The sequence below is a fragment of the Aquila chrysaetos genome, chromosome 5 (assembly GCF_900496995.4).
Source record: "Aquila chrysaetos chrysaetos chromosome 5, bAquChr1.4, whole genome shotgun sequence".
In the NCBI taxonomy this organism is placed as follows: domain Eukaryota; kingdom Metazoa; phylum Chordata; class Aves; order Accipitriformes; family Accipitridae; genus Aquila; species Aquila chrysaetos.
In genome coordinates, this window is record NC_044008.1 from 11,397,834 (window position 1) to 11,412,696 (window position 14,863).

The following is a 14,863-nucleotide window of genomic DNA, read 5'->3' on the forward strand; positions in this document are numbered from 1 at the left end:
ACTTGCTTTAAAAATTGGTTAATTTCCAAATTTAAGATAGGAGCTTTGCAAAGCTGGGACCTGTACCCTTATCACCTTGCTTATTCCTATGACAGAAAGATAGTTTTTTAGGATACAAAGAAGGAAATGTTTAAGTGAAGTCAACAGTGTGAGAGCAATCTATTTAACAGTAAGTACTTGACGTAATTTGAAGTTAGACAGTATGTCTAATAGAAATAGCCCAATTTTTGTGGCTAAAGCATCTTGACAACTCAGAATTTGATTTTAGCCATTTAATGAAACTCTATGTCATATGGTTTCAGATGAGTGTCTTAACTCTTTTGATAGGTAATACTGATATGGTCATCAGAGTTTTGCTGGATGCAGGATTTACAAATGAACTTGCCCAGAATTATTGGAGTAAACTGTCTCTGTAAGTATTCTTTTTATTGACTGTGATTTTTTGGATGCTTTTCAAAGTTTAATAATAAAATAATATACATGTGTTTATATACAGATATACAGTTAATGTTTACACAGGATAAATATTTAATTTACAGTTATGCACTTAAATGGCAACCCTTGACATAGGAACTTGTGAGAATTTCAGTCAGTTTTCATTTTAAATCTTATTTTTGTTTACAGTGATGGAGTTGTTGCACAATTTGTTGTTACAGATGGTGGCATTACTAGAGTCTTCCCAAAAAGGTAACAACCATTATAAAATAGTATAATATGATCATTTTGAAACCTGAAAGGATGGAACGTTAAATAATGGATTTATTGAATAAAACCCAACTTCTCCTACAGTCTAATCTGAACTGATAAGTATGAGATGAATGGAATATCTTGTTTTTCTTTGATTTTACCCGTGTCAGTGCTTGAAACTGATTTGTAACATTATTTCCATAACAGATCCTTGTAATCCAAGTTTCTAATCAGTGTAGAGTAGCAGTAAAAGCAGTGCCCTTGTAGTAGTAGTGGGGGCATGCTAATCTCTAATTAGTCCTAAGCACTCATTTGTTTGGCAGGCTGCAAATACTGTAAAGCAGTATGCAATTTCTTTTTTAGACTAATAAGAGCAGACCAAATAGTCCAGGGACTTCAATAGAGAAAAATGTATCATTACCAGAGGGCAAAAAGGGAATGTGAAAGTGGTCATATAATAATCTAGACACACCCATCAGTGACTGGGAATAGTGAGGGCACCAGTACAGATATACTGATAAATGACAAATTTATCTATTTTCTTAGGTTATTCTATGTTTCCCCAAGATGGGAAAATGGCGATGAATTTTACTCCCCAAAACAGTTTCTTTTCTGTTTTGGTGTTAATGATATAAAATTTTTTGGGATGATTTCTCAAGAAATAGCATGTGCTATAAAGGTTTGATTATATTTTGTTGTAAATACTGTTGCAGTTATATTTGTGTCAATATATCTAAAAGTGATGAGACAAGATCTGTGTTGTTCCAAGAATACTATTTTCTTTTCTTTTTTTTCAAAGTTTTTTTTAATAATTACACCTGGCAGTTAACCAGTGAAAGCTGACAAAGTCTAAGGACTATATATGAATGAATCATTTCCAACTGGAAAACATTTTAAAAAAAACCAACACTGCAGCACAGCTTTAATGAGACTCTAACTATCTTTTTTTGATCACTATTTTTTTGTGATTAGGGCAGGAGAAGATTGGTTGGAAAATGCTGAAACTTATGAAGTCAGCTTCTATAAACGGAGTTTAGATAATGACAACTATATTTTCACAGCTCCGTACTACAACAGTAAGTCATCACTGTTTTGAAATGTCAGAGCTAGCTAGTCCAGTATAAGTGTACTTGTGGAATTTTCCCATACCGGTTGAGGACAATGACAAAAGATGAGTGGGACGCTTCATAAGGAAAAAAATCTTGGGATGTCCCAAGTTTTTTCCATTATTAAGGAAAAGGTAGCTAGAAGGGCACTAAACAAGGGACATCATAATATGTCATCAACTCTGGTGGCCCGTAAGCTCAGAATTAACAAAGCAGAAAACATGCAGAGTACTGGTGTTCATTTATTATATGGAAACACTGTTCTACAAAGATGCTTTGGCAGAATTATTTTAAAAGGAAGTGAAAGCAGATTGCACTTGGGGACAATATCACTACCTAAAAAAGCCGTATTTGAGCTGAGTTCTCTATACTTCCTCAGCACCAAACCTAACTTGGGAGAGCAGGTATAAGGGACCAGAGTCCACAACTCTGTCCGCTGCACCGCTGCTTAATTTAAACTTTGCTTTTGAATTCTGTTTCAAGTTGCTGTTATTCACCAAAACCAGTCTGTCTGAAATACTGTGATATTTAAAACCTATATATGCACAATAGTAAGTGCTCGTTACTGATGTGAGCAGCATTAACCTTGCCAAGCTTGTCTAAAAGCAGATGCTACCACAAATGACTTACTCCTCTCTTCAACATATGGGATCTTTTATTGCTGTTATTTCATACTTATTTATTGCATCTTTTCTCAATAAAATATTAACAAGGTAATTAACTAAATTCCCTTAAGCCTTTGTTGTTCCTTAAAGAGCTCCAGGGAACATACTTTTAACTTGCTTTTTCATACTAAGCAGTGTTGAAAACAGGCTGAACTCTGTCAGAGAAGTAATTGTTGGTTAGTGAGTGGTGTCAGTATACCCTGCGTTGAAAAATACACAGACGACAGCAGGATAAAATCTTTGGCTCTGATCCTGGTTTTAACAGAGCTGCTCACACGTGTAAAGCTATTCATGGCTCTGTTTGCAGAAAAAAAAAAAGGCTACGGTAACTTTATGAAGCAGTGAAACCGTGTACAAAAAGTGAATGAAGAAAAGTAAACAAAAGTATTCTTAGTCATCCAGATGTTAGTGATCTGACCTATTACAGGTGATAAATGTGTAGTACAACTGGGTCACCGCTTTTGAATAAGGATTTTTTTGAATCATTCTGGGTATTTGAATAATCATTAATTTCAGTTTCAGGGGAAGAGGCTTTTATATCAACCTAACCTTTTTTTTTTTCCCCCTTCTATATTCTCAGAAAGTGGTGCCAATAGCTATGAAACAGGTATTATGGTAAGCAAGGCTGTGGAAATAACAATTAATGGGAAGCTTCTGAAACCAGCAGGTAAGATAGAGTGGTGCTGAAACTCTAAATAAGTTATTTGGTTGTTGCTCAACAGTGAATTAGAAATTTAATTGAGATTTCAAAGGAATTTCACTTTATATAACATTCTTTTCTCTGAGTCTGTTTTAATCTTGCTAGTGGAAATCAAGCCAAAGATCTGGTTGTGTTTGAGTAAGAGTGCTTAATTTATTGGTCTCATGAAGGATGCTGGTGGTCAGACAACTGAGGAAAAGTCATATTTTATCCTTTTCCAGTTTAATAATTTAGATGTTATTATAATTTTTCCCTTTTTTTTAGGATTCTACAGTTACCTTTTTTTTTTTTTTTCATTTTACTAAAAAAGACTTTCATGTATTTCTTGTTAGTTGTTGGAATAAAAATTGATGCAACCAGCTGGATGGAAAATTTCACAAAAACCACAATCAAGAGCCTGGTAAGCAATTGACCAAGTCTTTTTTGAACTTTATTTGCATTTCTCAAAGCTTCAGATGCAAATAGGTCTAATAGCTCTTTCTGCCAGAGTCACACTGATGCGTAGTTGCCAAGTAGTTGTGGTATTTAAATCATCCAAATGCACAAAATAAATCTATGTTGAAATAGGCTGTATTTTGTACGTGTCTTGTTTTCATAATTATAGAACATGGATAAAGACAAAGAAAAATTACATATTCCAGCCAGTAGGCTCCCTAAGATTGTGCTGTAGCAGTGAATAAAGTCTGCAAAAGAATTGGTGAATCTATTTTTACTTAATATGGAGGATGAGTAAGCAGTGAAGAGTAAGGATTTATATTGCAACCAACATCACAGCATTTTAGCAGAACTTAATGAAATAGGTGCTTAAACCTTTCATTCCTTACTTACATCTAATGCTTAGGTGTAAATGGGAAGGAGGAAAGACTAAATGGAAGGAAAACCTAAGGAATTAATAGTACATTGGGAAAGGAGAGGCATAAAATGAAGACAATTATGGAAGAATTGGATGAGGCAGTGTTGCTTGGTTGGTTGTATATTAAGGGAATCGGTAACAGTGTCCGGCTGTTGTAGGTATTAGGGCTGTAGTTCAATGGGTGGGCAAATGCATTGCCTAAACATCAGAACAGTTAAGGACAAAAATACATAACTGAAAAAGAGAAAGAAAGAAGAATATCTCAGAATTAATTTGAGATGAATGACTGCAGCATTATCTGGTAGTTGTTTTGCTCAGGACATAATGCAAGGAGACAGTTATGTGTGTATGTATACACATATTGCAAGAAAAAGAGAAAAATGTGGTAGTAATCAAAGCCATAAAAGCTAACTGGAGATGATGGGCTTCCTTTATCACATGGGATTCCCATGCTTTGAGACTGGTGAAGATTTTCATGGTCAAAAAAGATACTTGGCAGCATATTTTCTAGGCTTTCTTTCCATACTCTAAACACATGGAAATGTACATGTTCTTTCTCTTTGACTTTATATTCACAACACTGACATCCTGACAAGTCTTCCAAACTATTTATCTCTAATATATTGAGCATACTTAAAAAGGAAAATGTATCAGAGACTTTGTGAAAGACAGTAGAGATTGTGCTGTTGATAATTACTGAATGCAGGCTGTTCACAGACATACTTGTGATAAACAACACACATTCAAAATTAATTTAAGTTAATATCCAGATATTGAAAATCAAATCACTTGTTCTTGTCTTGATTAATATCACTGCAAAATACAGTTTCTTTGAAACATTTTTGTGAAGATTACTGTACTTCTGTTTTTTTAGTGCAACAGTGAAATCTGTGGCTGTGAGAGAAACAGTATGGTAAGAATATGTTCAGTTCATGAATATCTGGTAGTTTATGAAAATTCACTCATTCTGTCTAGATCTATCTAAGATAACGATTCTATCATTATTATTTGAGGGTTAATTTTACAGAAAACAGGACTTAGTCATTTGTGTCTTGAGAAAGAGATGAATATTAGCAGGGGAGGGGACGAAAGAGGGTATAAAAGTCAGGTGAAGTGGTTGTTGCAAGAATCGTTGCAATGAGGTTATGAGAACTAAAGGGAAGAAAAAACCAGAGCAATAGAGAATGATGTGAAGAAAAATGTGAGAAAAATATAACAGTAATTTTCAAAGCAAGAGGGTAATCCTGCGGAAAGGGAATAATAATAATTAAAAAAAAAAAAAAAGCAAATGTGAAAAAGAACACTAGGAGTACCTTAGGGAAGGGTAAATGCAAACTGAAAAGCACCAGAGTATGTGATGTGCCCTTCAACAGTCATTAGACATCCTCCTCTCCTCTGTTTCCATTCAGGATTTGGGGATCCCATAGCTCTGCTAGCACTCAGGAGAGCACAGCTTCAGGGGCTATCACAGTATCAGATTCAGCCATGTGCTTAAAAGCTTTCTCTGCTCAGGTCTTCTGTGAGTTCTTTTGTGGAGTGTGAAGATCATTAAATGCAAGAGTTACAGCAAAAAGGGTACTCTGGGAGGTTATCTGTTTGGCCTCACTGCTATCTCTCCAATCTCTGACTGCAAGGATCTTTTACAAAGTGCAAAGCATAGGGAACCAGTGGGCCTCCCATTCCTGCACCTGACACCTGAAAGAAACCCACTACAGTCCTTGGCAAGTGAAAATAATCATTACTAGCAAGCTGAGAGTCTGCCCTTCAGATTTTTACCATTAAAAGCTGCAAATGGAAAAGGACTTTAAGCACGGCTGAAGCACATGAGAAGTCGAGGTCCCTTATTATGAGTTGAGATTCAGTTATAATCAGATTTAATAAGGATATAGCACTCTTAGAGCTAACAAAGTATTGAGCAAATAAGAATTTACAAAACAACTTTTATGAAATTAAGCCACAAATAAGCCTTTGATCTGTACAAACTTTTATAATACTGATAATTCTACTTATTATAGCTTAATATTGGCCCTTGGCTATGGGGTTGTGATTTAGCCTGAGCCACATAGATTTGAAGATACTTCTGAAGTGTTGAATAAAAAGTAGTTTCTTACAGAGTGTTCTCTTGACAAATCCTTCCTGCAAAACATATTTTACTTTCTTACAATAGCATGTGGACTGTGTTATCCTTGACGATGGTGGATTTCTTTTGATGTCAAATCGGGATGAATATACACAACAGGTATGTATATTTTTAAGGACAAAACATGAAAAACAATAGGAAGAAGGTTTAAGAGAAAAAAAACCCCAGCATTTCACTCTCAACTTTTCCGAATCAGAAAAAAATGTGCTGTATCAGAAATTCCAGTTATTTTGTTAGTCTTTTTCACAGCCTTACTTATGGTTCAAGATGCCATACTTCTACCAAGTTGTGTTCTTTGTGCTCTGCCCTTAGGCTGGTAGGCTGCTGATGGACCTGTGGTGGTAAGGGAAAGTAGTATGGCATCCACACACTTTCTTTCTCATATTCCTCTTGCTCTTCCCTAAGCAGAGTGGTCTCATTGATGGTGCATTTAATAATTACTGTCTAACTGGAGTTCTCCAACCAAGAGAAATAGTCAAACAAAGAAATAAATACATAAGCAGCACAACCGGGTGGGTTGTGTAGAGGAAAAAATAGTGCGTGGGGGAGGAAAATCAGAACTGCTCACTTTTTTATGAGAAAAAATACTTGGAAATACTTTAACTTATCTCTGTATATTCTCCCTCATCAGATTGGAAGATTCTTTGGTGAAATTGATCCTGGCCTGATGCGAAACCTGATTAACATGTCCCTGTATGCCTTTAACAAGTCGTACGACTATCAATCAGTCTGCGATCCCGAAGAAGAACCAAAGCAAGGAGCTGGACTTCGTTCTGCTTATGTGGTCAGTAGTCCCTTGTGTGGCGACTGACATTCCCTTAAAAGTCTGCAGGTGTTTATACAAATAACATAATCTCTGATGTTTTTTTCACAGCCTACAATAACGGATATTTTGCATCTAGGATGGTGGGCTTCAGCAGCTGCCTGGTAAGTACATGTGTGTAGGAAATCTGTGTGTCCAAACTAGAATTATTCAGTGGGTTGAAACTGTATTAGTCTTTTTTTTCCCCTCCATAAAACTGCTCTGAACCCTTTGTTTCTGCAGTTTCTCATGGTGAAAATTCTGAGCTATGTCTCCAAACTCCTTGGAAAATTCAGTGTTCTGTCAACAGTTGAATTCAAAACTACTCTTGCCAGGTTTTGTGACTGTGTGTTCTGACTCTACAAACTCAGCTTCAGGAAGCAGAGTTGGGATTAATGGTCTGAGTCTGATTGGCAGGTGTGAAGGTTCAGATGAAATTATTACATTTAGAATTATCGATCACTTGGTTCCCTATTTCAGAATATCATCTTTCCTTTTTTCTAGCAAGAAGTCTCAAGAAAATCAATGTTTGCTTTTCAGTGAATCATTTTACAAAAACTCATGAATCATAGAATAGTTTGGGTTGGAAGGGACCTTTAGAAGTCATCTAGTCCAACTCCCCCCTGCCATAAGCAGGGACATCTTCAACTAGATCAGGTCGCTCAGAGCCCTGTCCAACCTGACTTTGAATGTTTCCGGGGATGGGGCATCTACCACCTCTCTGGGCAACCTGTTCCAGTGTCTCACCACCTTCATTGTAAAAAATGTCTTCCTTATATCTAGTCTGAATCTACCCTCTTTTAGTTTAAAACCATTACCCCTTGTCCTATCGCAACAGGTCCTGCTAAAACATTTGTCTCCATCTTTGTTATAAGCCCCCTTTAAGTACTGGAAGGCTGCTATAAGGTCTCCCTGGAGCCTTCTCTTCTCCAGGCTGAACAACGCCAACTCTCTCAGCCTTTCCTCACAGGAGAGGTGTTCCATTCCTCTGATCATTTTTGTGGCCTTCCTCTGGACCCACTCCAACAGGTCCATGTCTTTCCTGTGCTGCAGGCTCCAGAGCTGGACACAGTACTGCAGGTGGGGTCTCACGAGGGTGGAGTAGAGGGGCAGAATCACCTCCCTCAACCTGCTGGCCACGCTTCTTTTGATGGAGCCCAGGATACAGTTGGCCTTCTGGGCTGCGAGCGCACATTGCTGGCTTATGTCCAGCTTTTCATCCACCAGTACTCCCATGTCCTTCTTGGCAGGGCTACTCTCAATCCCTTCATCCCCCAGCCTGTGTTGATACTGGGGATTGTCCCAACCCAGGTGCAGGACCCTGCACTTGGCCTTGTTGAACCTCATCAAGTTCACATGGGCCCACTTCCCAAGCTTGTCCAGGTCCCTCTGGATGTCATCCCATCCCTCAGGCATGTCAACCGCACCACTCAGCTTGGTGTCGTCTACAAACTTGCTGAGGGTGCACTTGATCCCACTGTCTATGTCACTGATGAAGGTATTAAACAGTACTGGTCCCAGTACAGATCCCTGAGGGACACCACTTATCACCAGTCTCCATCTGGACACCGACCCATTGTCCACTACCCTCTGGATGTGACCATCCAACCAATTCCTCATCTACCGAACAGTCCACCCATCAAATCCGTATCTCTCCAGTTTAGAGAGAAGGATGTCATGGGGGACCATGTCAAAGGCCTTACAGAGGTTCAGATAGATGACATCTGTAGCTCTTCCCTTGTTCACTGATGTAGTCACTCCATCATGGAAGGCCACTAGGTTGGTCAGGCAGGACATATCCTTGGTGAAGCCATCCTGGCTGTCTCCAATCACCTCCCTGTCCTCCATGTGCCTTAGCATAGTGTCTAGGAGGATCTGTTCCGTAATCTTCCCAGGCACAGAGGTGAGGCTGACGGGTCAGTAGTTCCCACGGTCCTCCTTTCTTACACTTTTTAAAAATGGGTGCAATGTTTGCCTTTTTTCCAGTCACCAGGGACTTCACCTGACTGCCATGACTTTTCAGATATCATGGAGAGTGGCTTGGCAACTACATCAGCTATTTCCCTCAGGACTCGGGGATGCATCTCGTCAGGTCCCATAGACTTACGTATGTTCAGGTTCCTCAGGTGGTCACGAACCTGATCTTCTCTTACAGTGGGAGGGACTTTGCTCCTGCAGTCCCTGTCTTGTGGTCCATCCACTTGAGAGGTGTGGGAAGAGAGGTTGCCAGTGAAGACTGAGGCAAAAAGGATGTTGAGTACCTCAGCCTTCTCCTCGTCCATTGTGACCAGTTTGCCAGTCTTGTTCATCAGGGGGGTACGCTTTCTCTGACCTTCCTTTTCTGGCTGACATACCTATGGAAGCCCTTATTACTCATTGCAGTCCTTGCCAAATTCATCTTCAGCTGTGCCTTGGCCTTCCTGACCCCATCCCTACACAACCGGACAGTGTCCGTATAGTCTTCCCAGGATACCTGTCCCTACTTCCACTGCCTGTGCATTTCCTCCTTGCCCTTTAGTTTGACCAGCAGGTCTCAATTGAGCCATGCCGATATCTTGCCTTCCATTCCTGATTTCTTACATCTGGAGATCGAGAGCTCTTGCGCTCTATGGAAAGCATCCTTAAAGATCTGCCAGCTCTCTTCTGCTCCCTTGTCCCTGAGGACAGTTTCCCAGGGGGTCCTGTTGGCTAACTCCTTGAACAGCTGGACTTTTGCTTCCCAAAAATTCAGGGTCCTGACTTTACTCTTTCCCTGACCCATATCCCTCAGGACTGTGAACTCCACCAGTGCATGATCACTGCAGCCCAGGCTGCCTCCAATCTTGACATCACTGACTTGCTCATTTGCGTTGATGACCAACAGGTCCAGTATTGCATCCCCTCTGGTAGGGCTGTCTATTACGTGGCTTAAGAAGTTATGCTTAATGCATTCCAGGAGTCTCCTGGATTGCCTATAGCTCACTGTCCTACTTTTCCAGTAGATGTTGGAGTGGTTGAAGTCCCCCGGCAGGACAAGAGCCTTCAAGCGCGACGCCTCCTGTAGCTGGAGTAAGAAGGCTTCGTCAGTAGGCTCCCCTTGATCGGGCAGCCCGTAGTAGACACCTTCCACAAGGTTGTCTTTGTTGCCTCAGTCTCTGATTCTTACCCATAAGCTTTCAACCTGCTTGTGGCTATTCTTCAGAGACAGCTCTTCACACTCTATCCATTTCTTGATGTGGAGGGCAATGCCTCCACCCCTCCTTCCTCGCCTCTCCCTTCTAAACAGCCTGTAGCTATCGATAGCCACACTCCAGTCATGGGATTCGTCCCACCAAGTTTCAACAATGGCAACTAGGTCATAGCTTTCTAGCAGCATGGTGGCTTCCAACTCCTGTTTGTTGCCTGTGTTGCGTGCATTGGTGTAGGGGCACTTCAGCTCGGCTGTCGGCCGTGCCACCTTCTTAGAGGAACACCCCTTAATTCCTTTGAGGTATTTCACTAGTGTTTCCCTGTTGGCTCCTTTTAGCTCAGGAGCCCCTGGCTCATCTCCGTAAGACTTCAAGTGTGCTGCAGTGTAGACAGCAACGTCTCAGAGCCACAGGCTGAGGGCCCTCACTAGCACCCCGTCCCTCTAACCTTGATGTATCATCCCACAGCTTGTCACAGGCAAGCCTGATATTATCACCCTCCCCCTTCAAGTCTAATTTAAAGCCCTGTCAATGAGCCTCGCTAGCTTGTGAGCAAAGAAATTTCTCTATTACAAAACGTAAAGAAGTTTTGCTTCAGGATGCAGAATAACCAATATGTTATCTGATGGCACAGTTCAGTTTAAGGTTTTTGTGATAATTATTAGCTGGTTCTTTGAAATGGAATGCGAAAAGCACTACTGAACTGTTTCAAGGAAGCAAATATATATAAAACATTTTGGATAATTCTATAGTCATTGTCCTAGCATTTTCTATAGCTGAGGGGAAAAGTTAGTTTTGGACTGTTGTGGAGTTTTGGGATTGACCTTGAGAGAGGCAGGATTGCACCAGTAATTACATTTATCTTTCACAATCAGAATACTGGATACTTTTTAAAACTAAAGATCCATTTAGGAGCTCTCTTTTCTTTTGACTTTTGTTTGTGCATTATTAATAATAGCCACAGAAATAATTTTACCTATTTCAGAGCCATGTAGATAGACATCCCTATCACCTGCTTCCTCCAGCACCACATTCGAATAAGTATTTGATACTGATGTGACACTTTTTCACTGGTGTGAATTGCACCCCTGGAGACTGTTCCTTTTTCTAAAGTTTCATGGTGCCTATTTTTTTATAATAATTATCAAGCTGGAGTAAATTACCTACTTTACGAAGCTAAGAGCTAAAATATATAGCAGCTGAACAAACATATATTTATTTTCTCACAGATAGCTCTATGAAGATTGTATGTTGGATTTTATTGTCAGTTACATTTTGTTAAGAGCAACAGCAAAAATCTCGGTTTTCTTGGACAACAGCAAACCTCAAACACTGGAGATGGGCAATAATCCAGAAGAGGAACTCGAGCTCTTCTCAAACAGAGAAACTTTAGTTTATCAGTGTTCAAATCAGACTCAGTGGTCTGGACTCAATTTAGACCCAAGTTTTATTTTGTGTGATGTTTAACTTGAAAGTACCACATGAAAGTACTTTCTACGGACATGTTTTTAATGGAATCTAGGTCAGAAGCAGGCAGAGAGGGCCATTAAGCAAGCAGAATGAAAAGGACTGACCAAAAATGGTTTCAGTGAGGCACCTGGCAAACACAAATGCAGGGAAATAAGAGAAACCAGGTTATTAAAGAAAACTATAGTGTTTCAGGCAACAATGTGGGATAAAGGTGTGAGTGATAATTTTCAAAATTGATATGGGATACATCAGCATTTAGTTAAGAGAGTACATATCATTTCTCCTCCATGCTTTTTTAACTCAGGAGATTTTACCATTTTCCCAGGCTGCCTTTTTCACTCGTTTCCCTGTAAATTCTGTGGGAAGCCCTTATGAAGGATTACTATTTTCTGTCAGCAAATTGCATCACTGTTGAATGGCATCAGGTCTCTTCTCCTCCATGACAATTGTTGCACTGTCCATCTGATGATTCATGGCACAAAGCTGTGGATGTGAATCCAGAGCTCCTTCAGGCAATGCCTTCACTGGAAAGGTGACAGACAGATTCAGTTTCTTTACACGTGGATCACGCTGGATAAGGAGAAAAGGAAAAAATCGTGGAGGTTGAATAAAGTTATACAGTTCCTTCTTTCTGCAGAACAGGCATTAGAACACAATGACAAGAGGAGAGATCAGATCATATTTGTAGGTAGAAGCAAACCTAAAACATGATGACAGGAAACTACAACTTAGGAAGGTTTGAGCAGAAGCAAGGAGTCAAGGAATGTAACTGTTGCAGTTCCTGTTTTGACAGGTTGGTAGATGAGAAGGGGGCCATGTATGTGGCAAGCTGGTATTTGTTTGAAGTAAATAGGAAAAATATGATGATGAGTGAAGAAAAATAATTTGAAATAAATGGAGCTCTTTAAGCCTAAGTATTTAGGCAGCATCTAGGAGGAAAATATATTCCATACCTCAAGAGCAGGAATAGAGATGATTTTAAAAGTCAACTGCTACAGTAAGGATTTTTATAATATACTTGTAATGTCCCAGTGTTTGTCTCCTTCTTAGCAATTTAATGAACCTTAATCAGTGTAAACTATCTAATTCAGGAACATTTTCCCTGAGTGTGTTCAAAAAGAGTTCTGGTTAGTTTAAGTGTTAGAGGAACGCCAACACGCCTCTTCTACCTCCTGCAGAGGTATAAAAGGAGGACATGGATGGCATGATAACATTTCCATTATGTGAGTTATGGGCACAAAGGATAGCAAATCTCAACAGTAGAAGAAAATATTAGTGTGAAAGAAGACCTGGGATAAAGTGTGAAAAGAAAACCAGAGTCAAGCTGTAAGGTTTAAGGAAACACAGCTTTAATAACTGGCAAAAGCATAATAAGCCATGATGATTTTGTTGTTAATAACTCTATTTGAGTAGTTTTTAAGGATCCATTAAAATACAAAGCAGACAAAGAGCCTTTAACAAAATATATATTGTCTTTCTGTGTTCAGGTCTATCTTACAGCAGCTGTTTTTGAGCTTGACTTTTCCACGTTTCCTTGAAGCAGGTAAGTCAAGAGAATGTTAAAGAGTCAACTTTGAGTGAAGTAGAAGGTAAGAATCTAGGCTGGGGGCCATATTTGGATGTCCCCATTGCATTTGTGACTTAAAAATGTCATTGTTTATTTATTTATTTTCTTCTTTCTGTCAGCTGATATGGAAGATGATGATTTCAGTGCTGCTCTGCCTAAAACAAGCTGTATCACTGAGCAAACTCAGTATTTCTTTGAAAATGATGATAAATCCTTTGGTGGGATTGTAGACTGTATAAACTGCTCCAGGTAAAATTTCTTCAATATAAATAATAACTTTTGGATATTTATTTATTTTACAAAAGATAATGACACTATTATAAGAACAAAAAACATATTTTTGATTACTTACATCAAACTTACGTAAGCAAAACAGAGAAGTATATAGGCAGTAAAATCATAAATTGCATTCTCTTTGTTTAGAATTCATTTTAATTTTAATAATTAATTCAAGAAAAATTTTAGTCAAATTTTTGTTTTATAGTGTCTATGTGCTCCATTAAAATTGTATTTCTATCCCTGTTACAATTTGTTTTCCTTTAATTTATTACGTGAACTTAAAGGCATTCTGCAATATTCAGGAGTTTATTTTCTTTAATCTGGTTGTGTATTGGAATTTTTGATGGTCAAGAAGATTAGGCAGTTTATCTTCAAATTTACCTTCTAGTCAACAGTGCTCAGGATTTATGAGCTGTGGGTCTTATTAAGCAAACCATGCTGTTTTGTTTTGTGATTAAAAGAATTACTCTTCAGGCTCCATGTGCCTATTCAAGATGATGTTTAATGTTATGTTAAAAAAATTGGATACTTCAGAAACATAGCAACTTGGACCTAATTCTGTGTTTCGTACAAAAGCCTGCTGGGTTGAAGGTTTGCATACATTAGGAGTTTATGAAAATGTCTTAGAAATGAAAATTAACAGTCAGATTTGAAACTCCTTGAAGACAGTATTTCAAGCCAGGAAAGAAAGACAACGGACACTGGAGAATGGTGAATATAGCCAAAACATGCAGGCATTTTTTCCCACCTCCATACTTCCTCCTCCATGTTGCTAGTATGTGTGGTGCCTGGTTGTGCAGAGAACTCATTAAGCTGGGTTTTTTGGTTTTGTTATTGTAGGGGTTTTTCCTTTGGTTTTTGGTTGTGTTGTTTCTTTTAATCTGGAGAGTTTTCAGAAGAGTTCTTTAGTTCAGTTTACTGAAAGACTACAGATATTATTATGCTAATATTGCAAAAATAGTGCCGCAGTGTGGGAATGAGTATGAAAAGACAATTTAAGCTTGTTAAAACAACCAGATATGTAATCACAACATCAGTTATTTAATTAACAGTTATTTTGTCCTCTTATTGTACCCAATCAGTGGTACAAACTCATCTTCTATGAAATTTCAGAAATAATCCTATCAATTCACACCTAAGTAATAAAACTCTGCTTATATGGAGTGGTAACTACCTATATGAAAAGACTTGCTTGTTATTTTATATGTGTATGAAAATGTATTTAGAATTCACTAAAAGCAATTAACCTGTTAGATTGTCCTAAATTTACCTTTCTTTGACAGGTAGAATGTTTTTTATTAATGACTAAGAAATATTAAGATTTCTTTCTCTGCTTTTTTGAAGGTCTGCCTGCCTTTCAGTAAATTTAAATTGTACATGAAAATTATCCTTGAAAAATCCAGAAATATCCTTACATTTAATATCTA

The 14,863-nt window shown here is 38.6% G+C and overlaps 1 protein-coding gene across 13 annotated transcripts in view; it reads left to right on the plus strand.

The window, feature by feature from the left end:
* Positions 1 to 14,863, plus strand: part of CACNA2D1 (calcium voltage-gated channel auxiliary subunit alpha2delta 1) — a 436,639-nt gene that overhangs the window by 404,817 nt on the left and 16,959 nt on the right. For all 13 annotated transcript variants that reach the window (XM_030013891.1, XM_041123531.1, XM_041123533.1 and 10 more), the window contains 11 exons: positions 328 to 412; positions 625 to 687; positions 1,660 to 1,763; positions 3,039 to 3,125; positions 3,491 to 3,558; positions 4,886 to 4,924; positions 6,179 to 6,250; positions 6,783 to 6,935; positions 7,026 to 7,078; positions 13,078 to 13,133; positions 13,277 to 13,406. In XM_030013891.1, the coding sequence (XP_029869751.1) occupies positions 328 to 412; positions 625 to 687; positions 1,660 to 1,763; positions 3,039 to 3,125; positions 3,491 to 3,558; positions 4,886 to 4,924; positions 6,179 to 6,250; positions 6,783 to 6,935; positions 7,026 to 7,078; positions 13,078 to 13,133; positions 13,277 to 13,406 (910 nt within the window). The remainder of the gene's footprint in view (positions 1 to 327; positions 413 to 624; positions 688 to 1,659; positions 1,764 to 3,038; positions 3,126 to 3,490; positions 3,559 to 4,885; positions 4,925 to 6,178; positions 6,251 to 6,782; positions 6,936 to 7,025; positions 7,079 to 13,077; positions 13,134 to 13,276; positions 13,407 to 14,863) is intronic.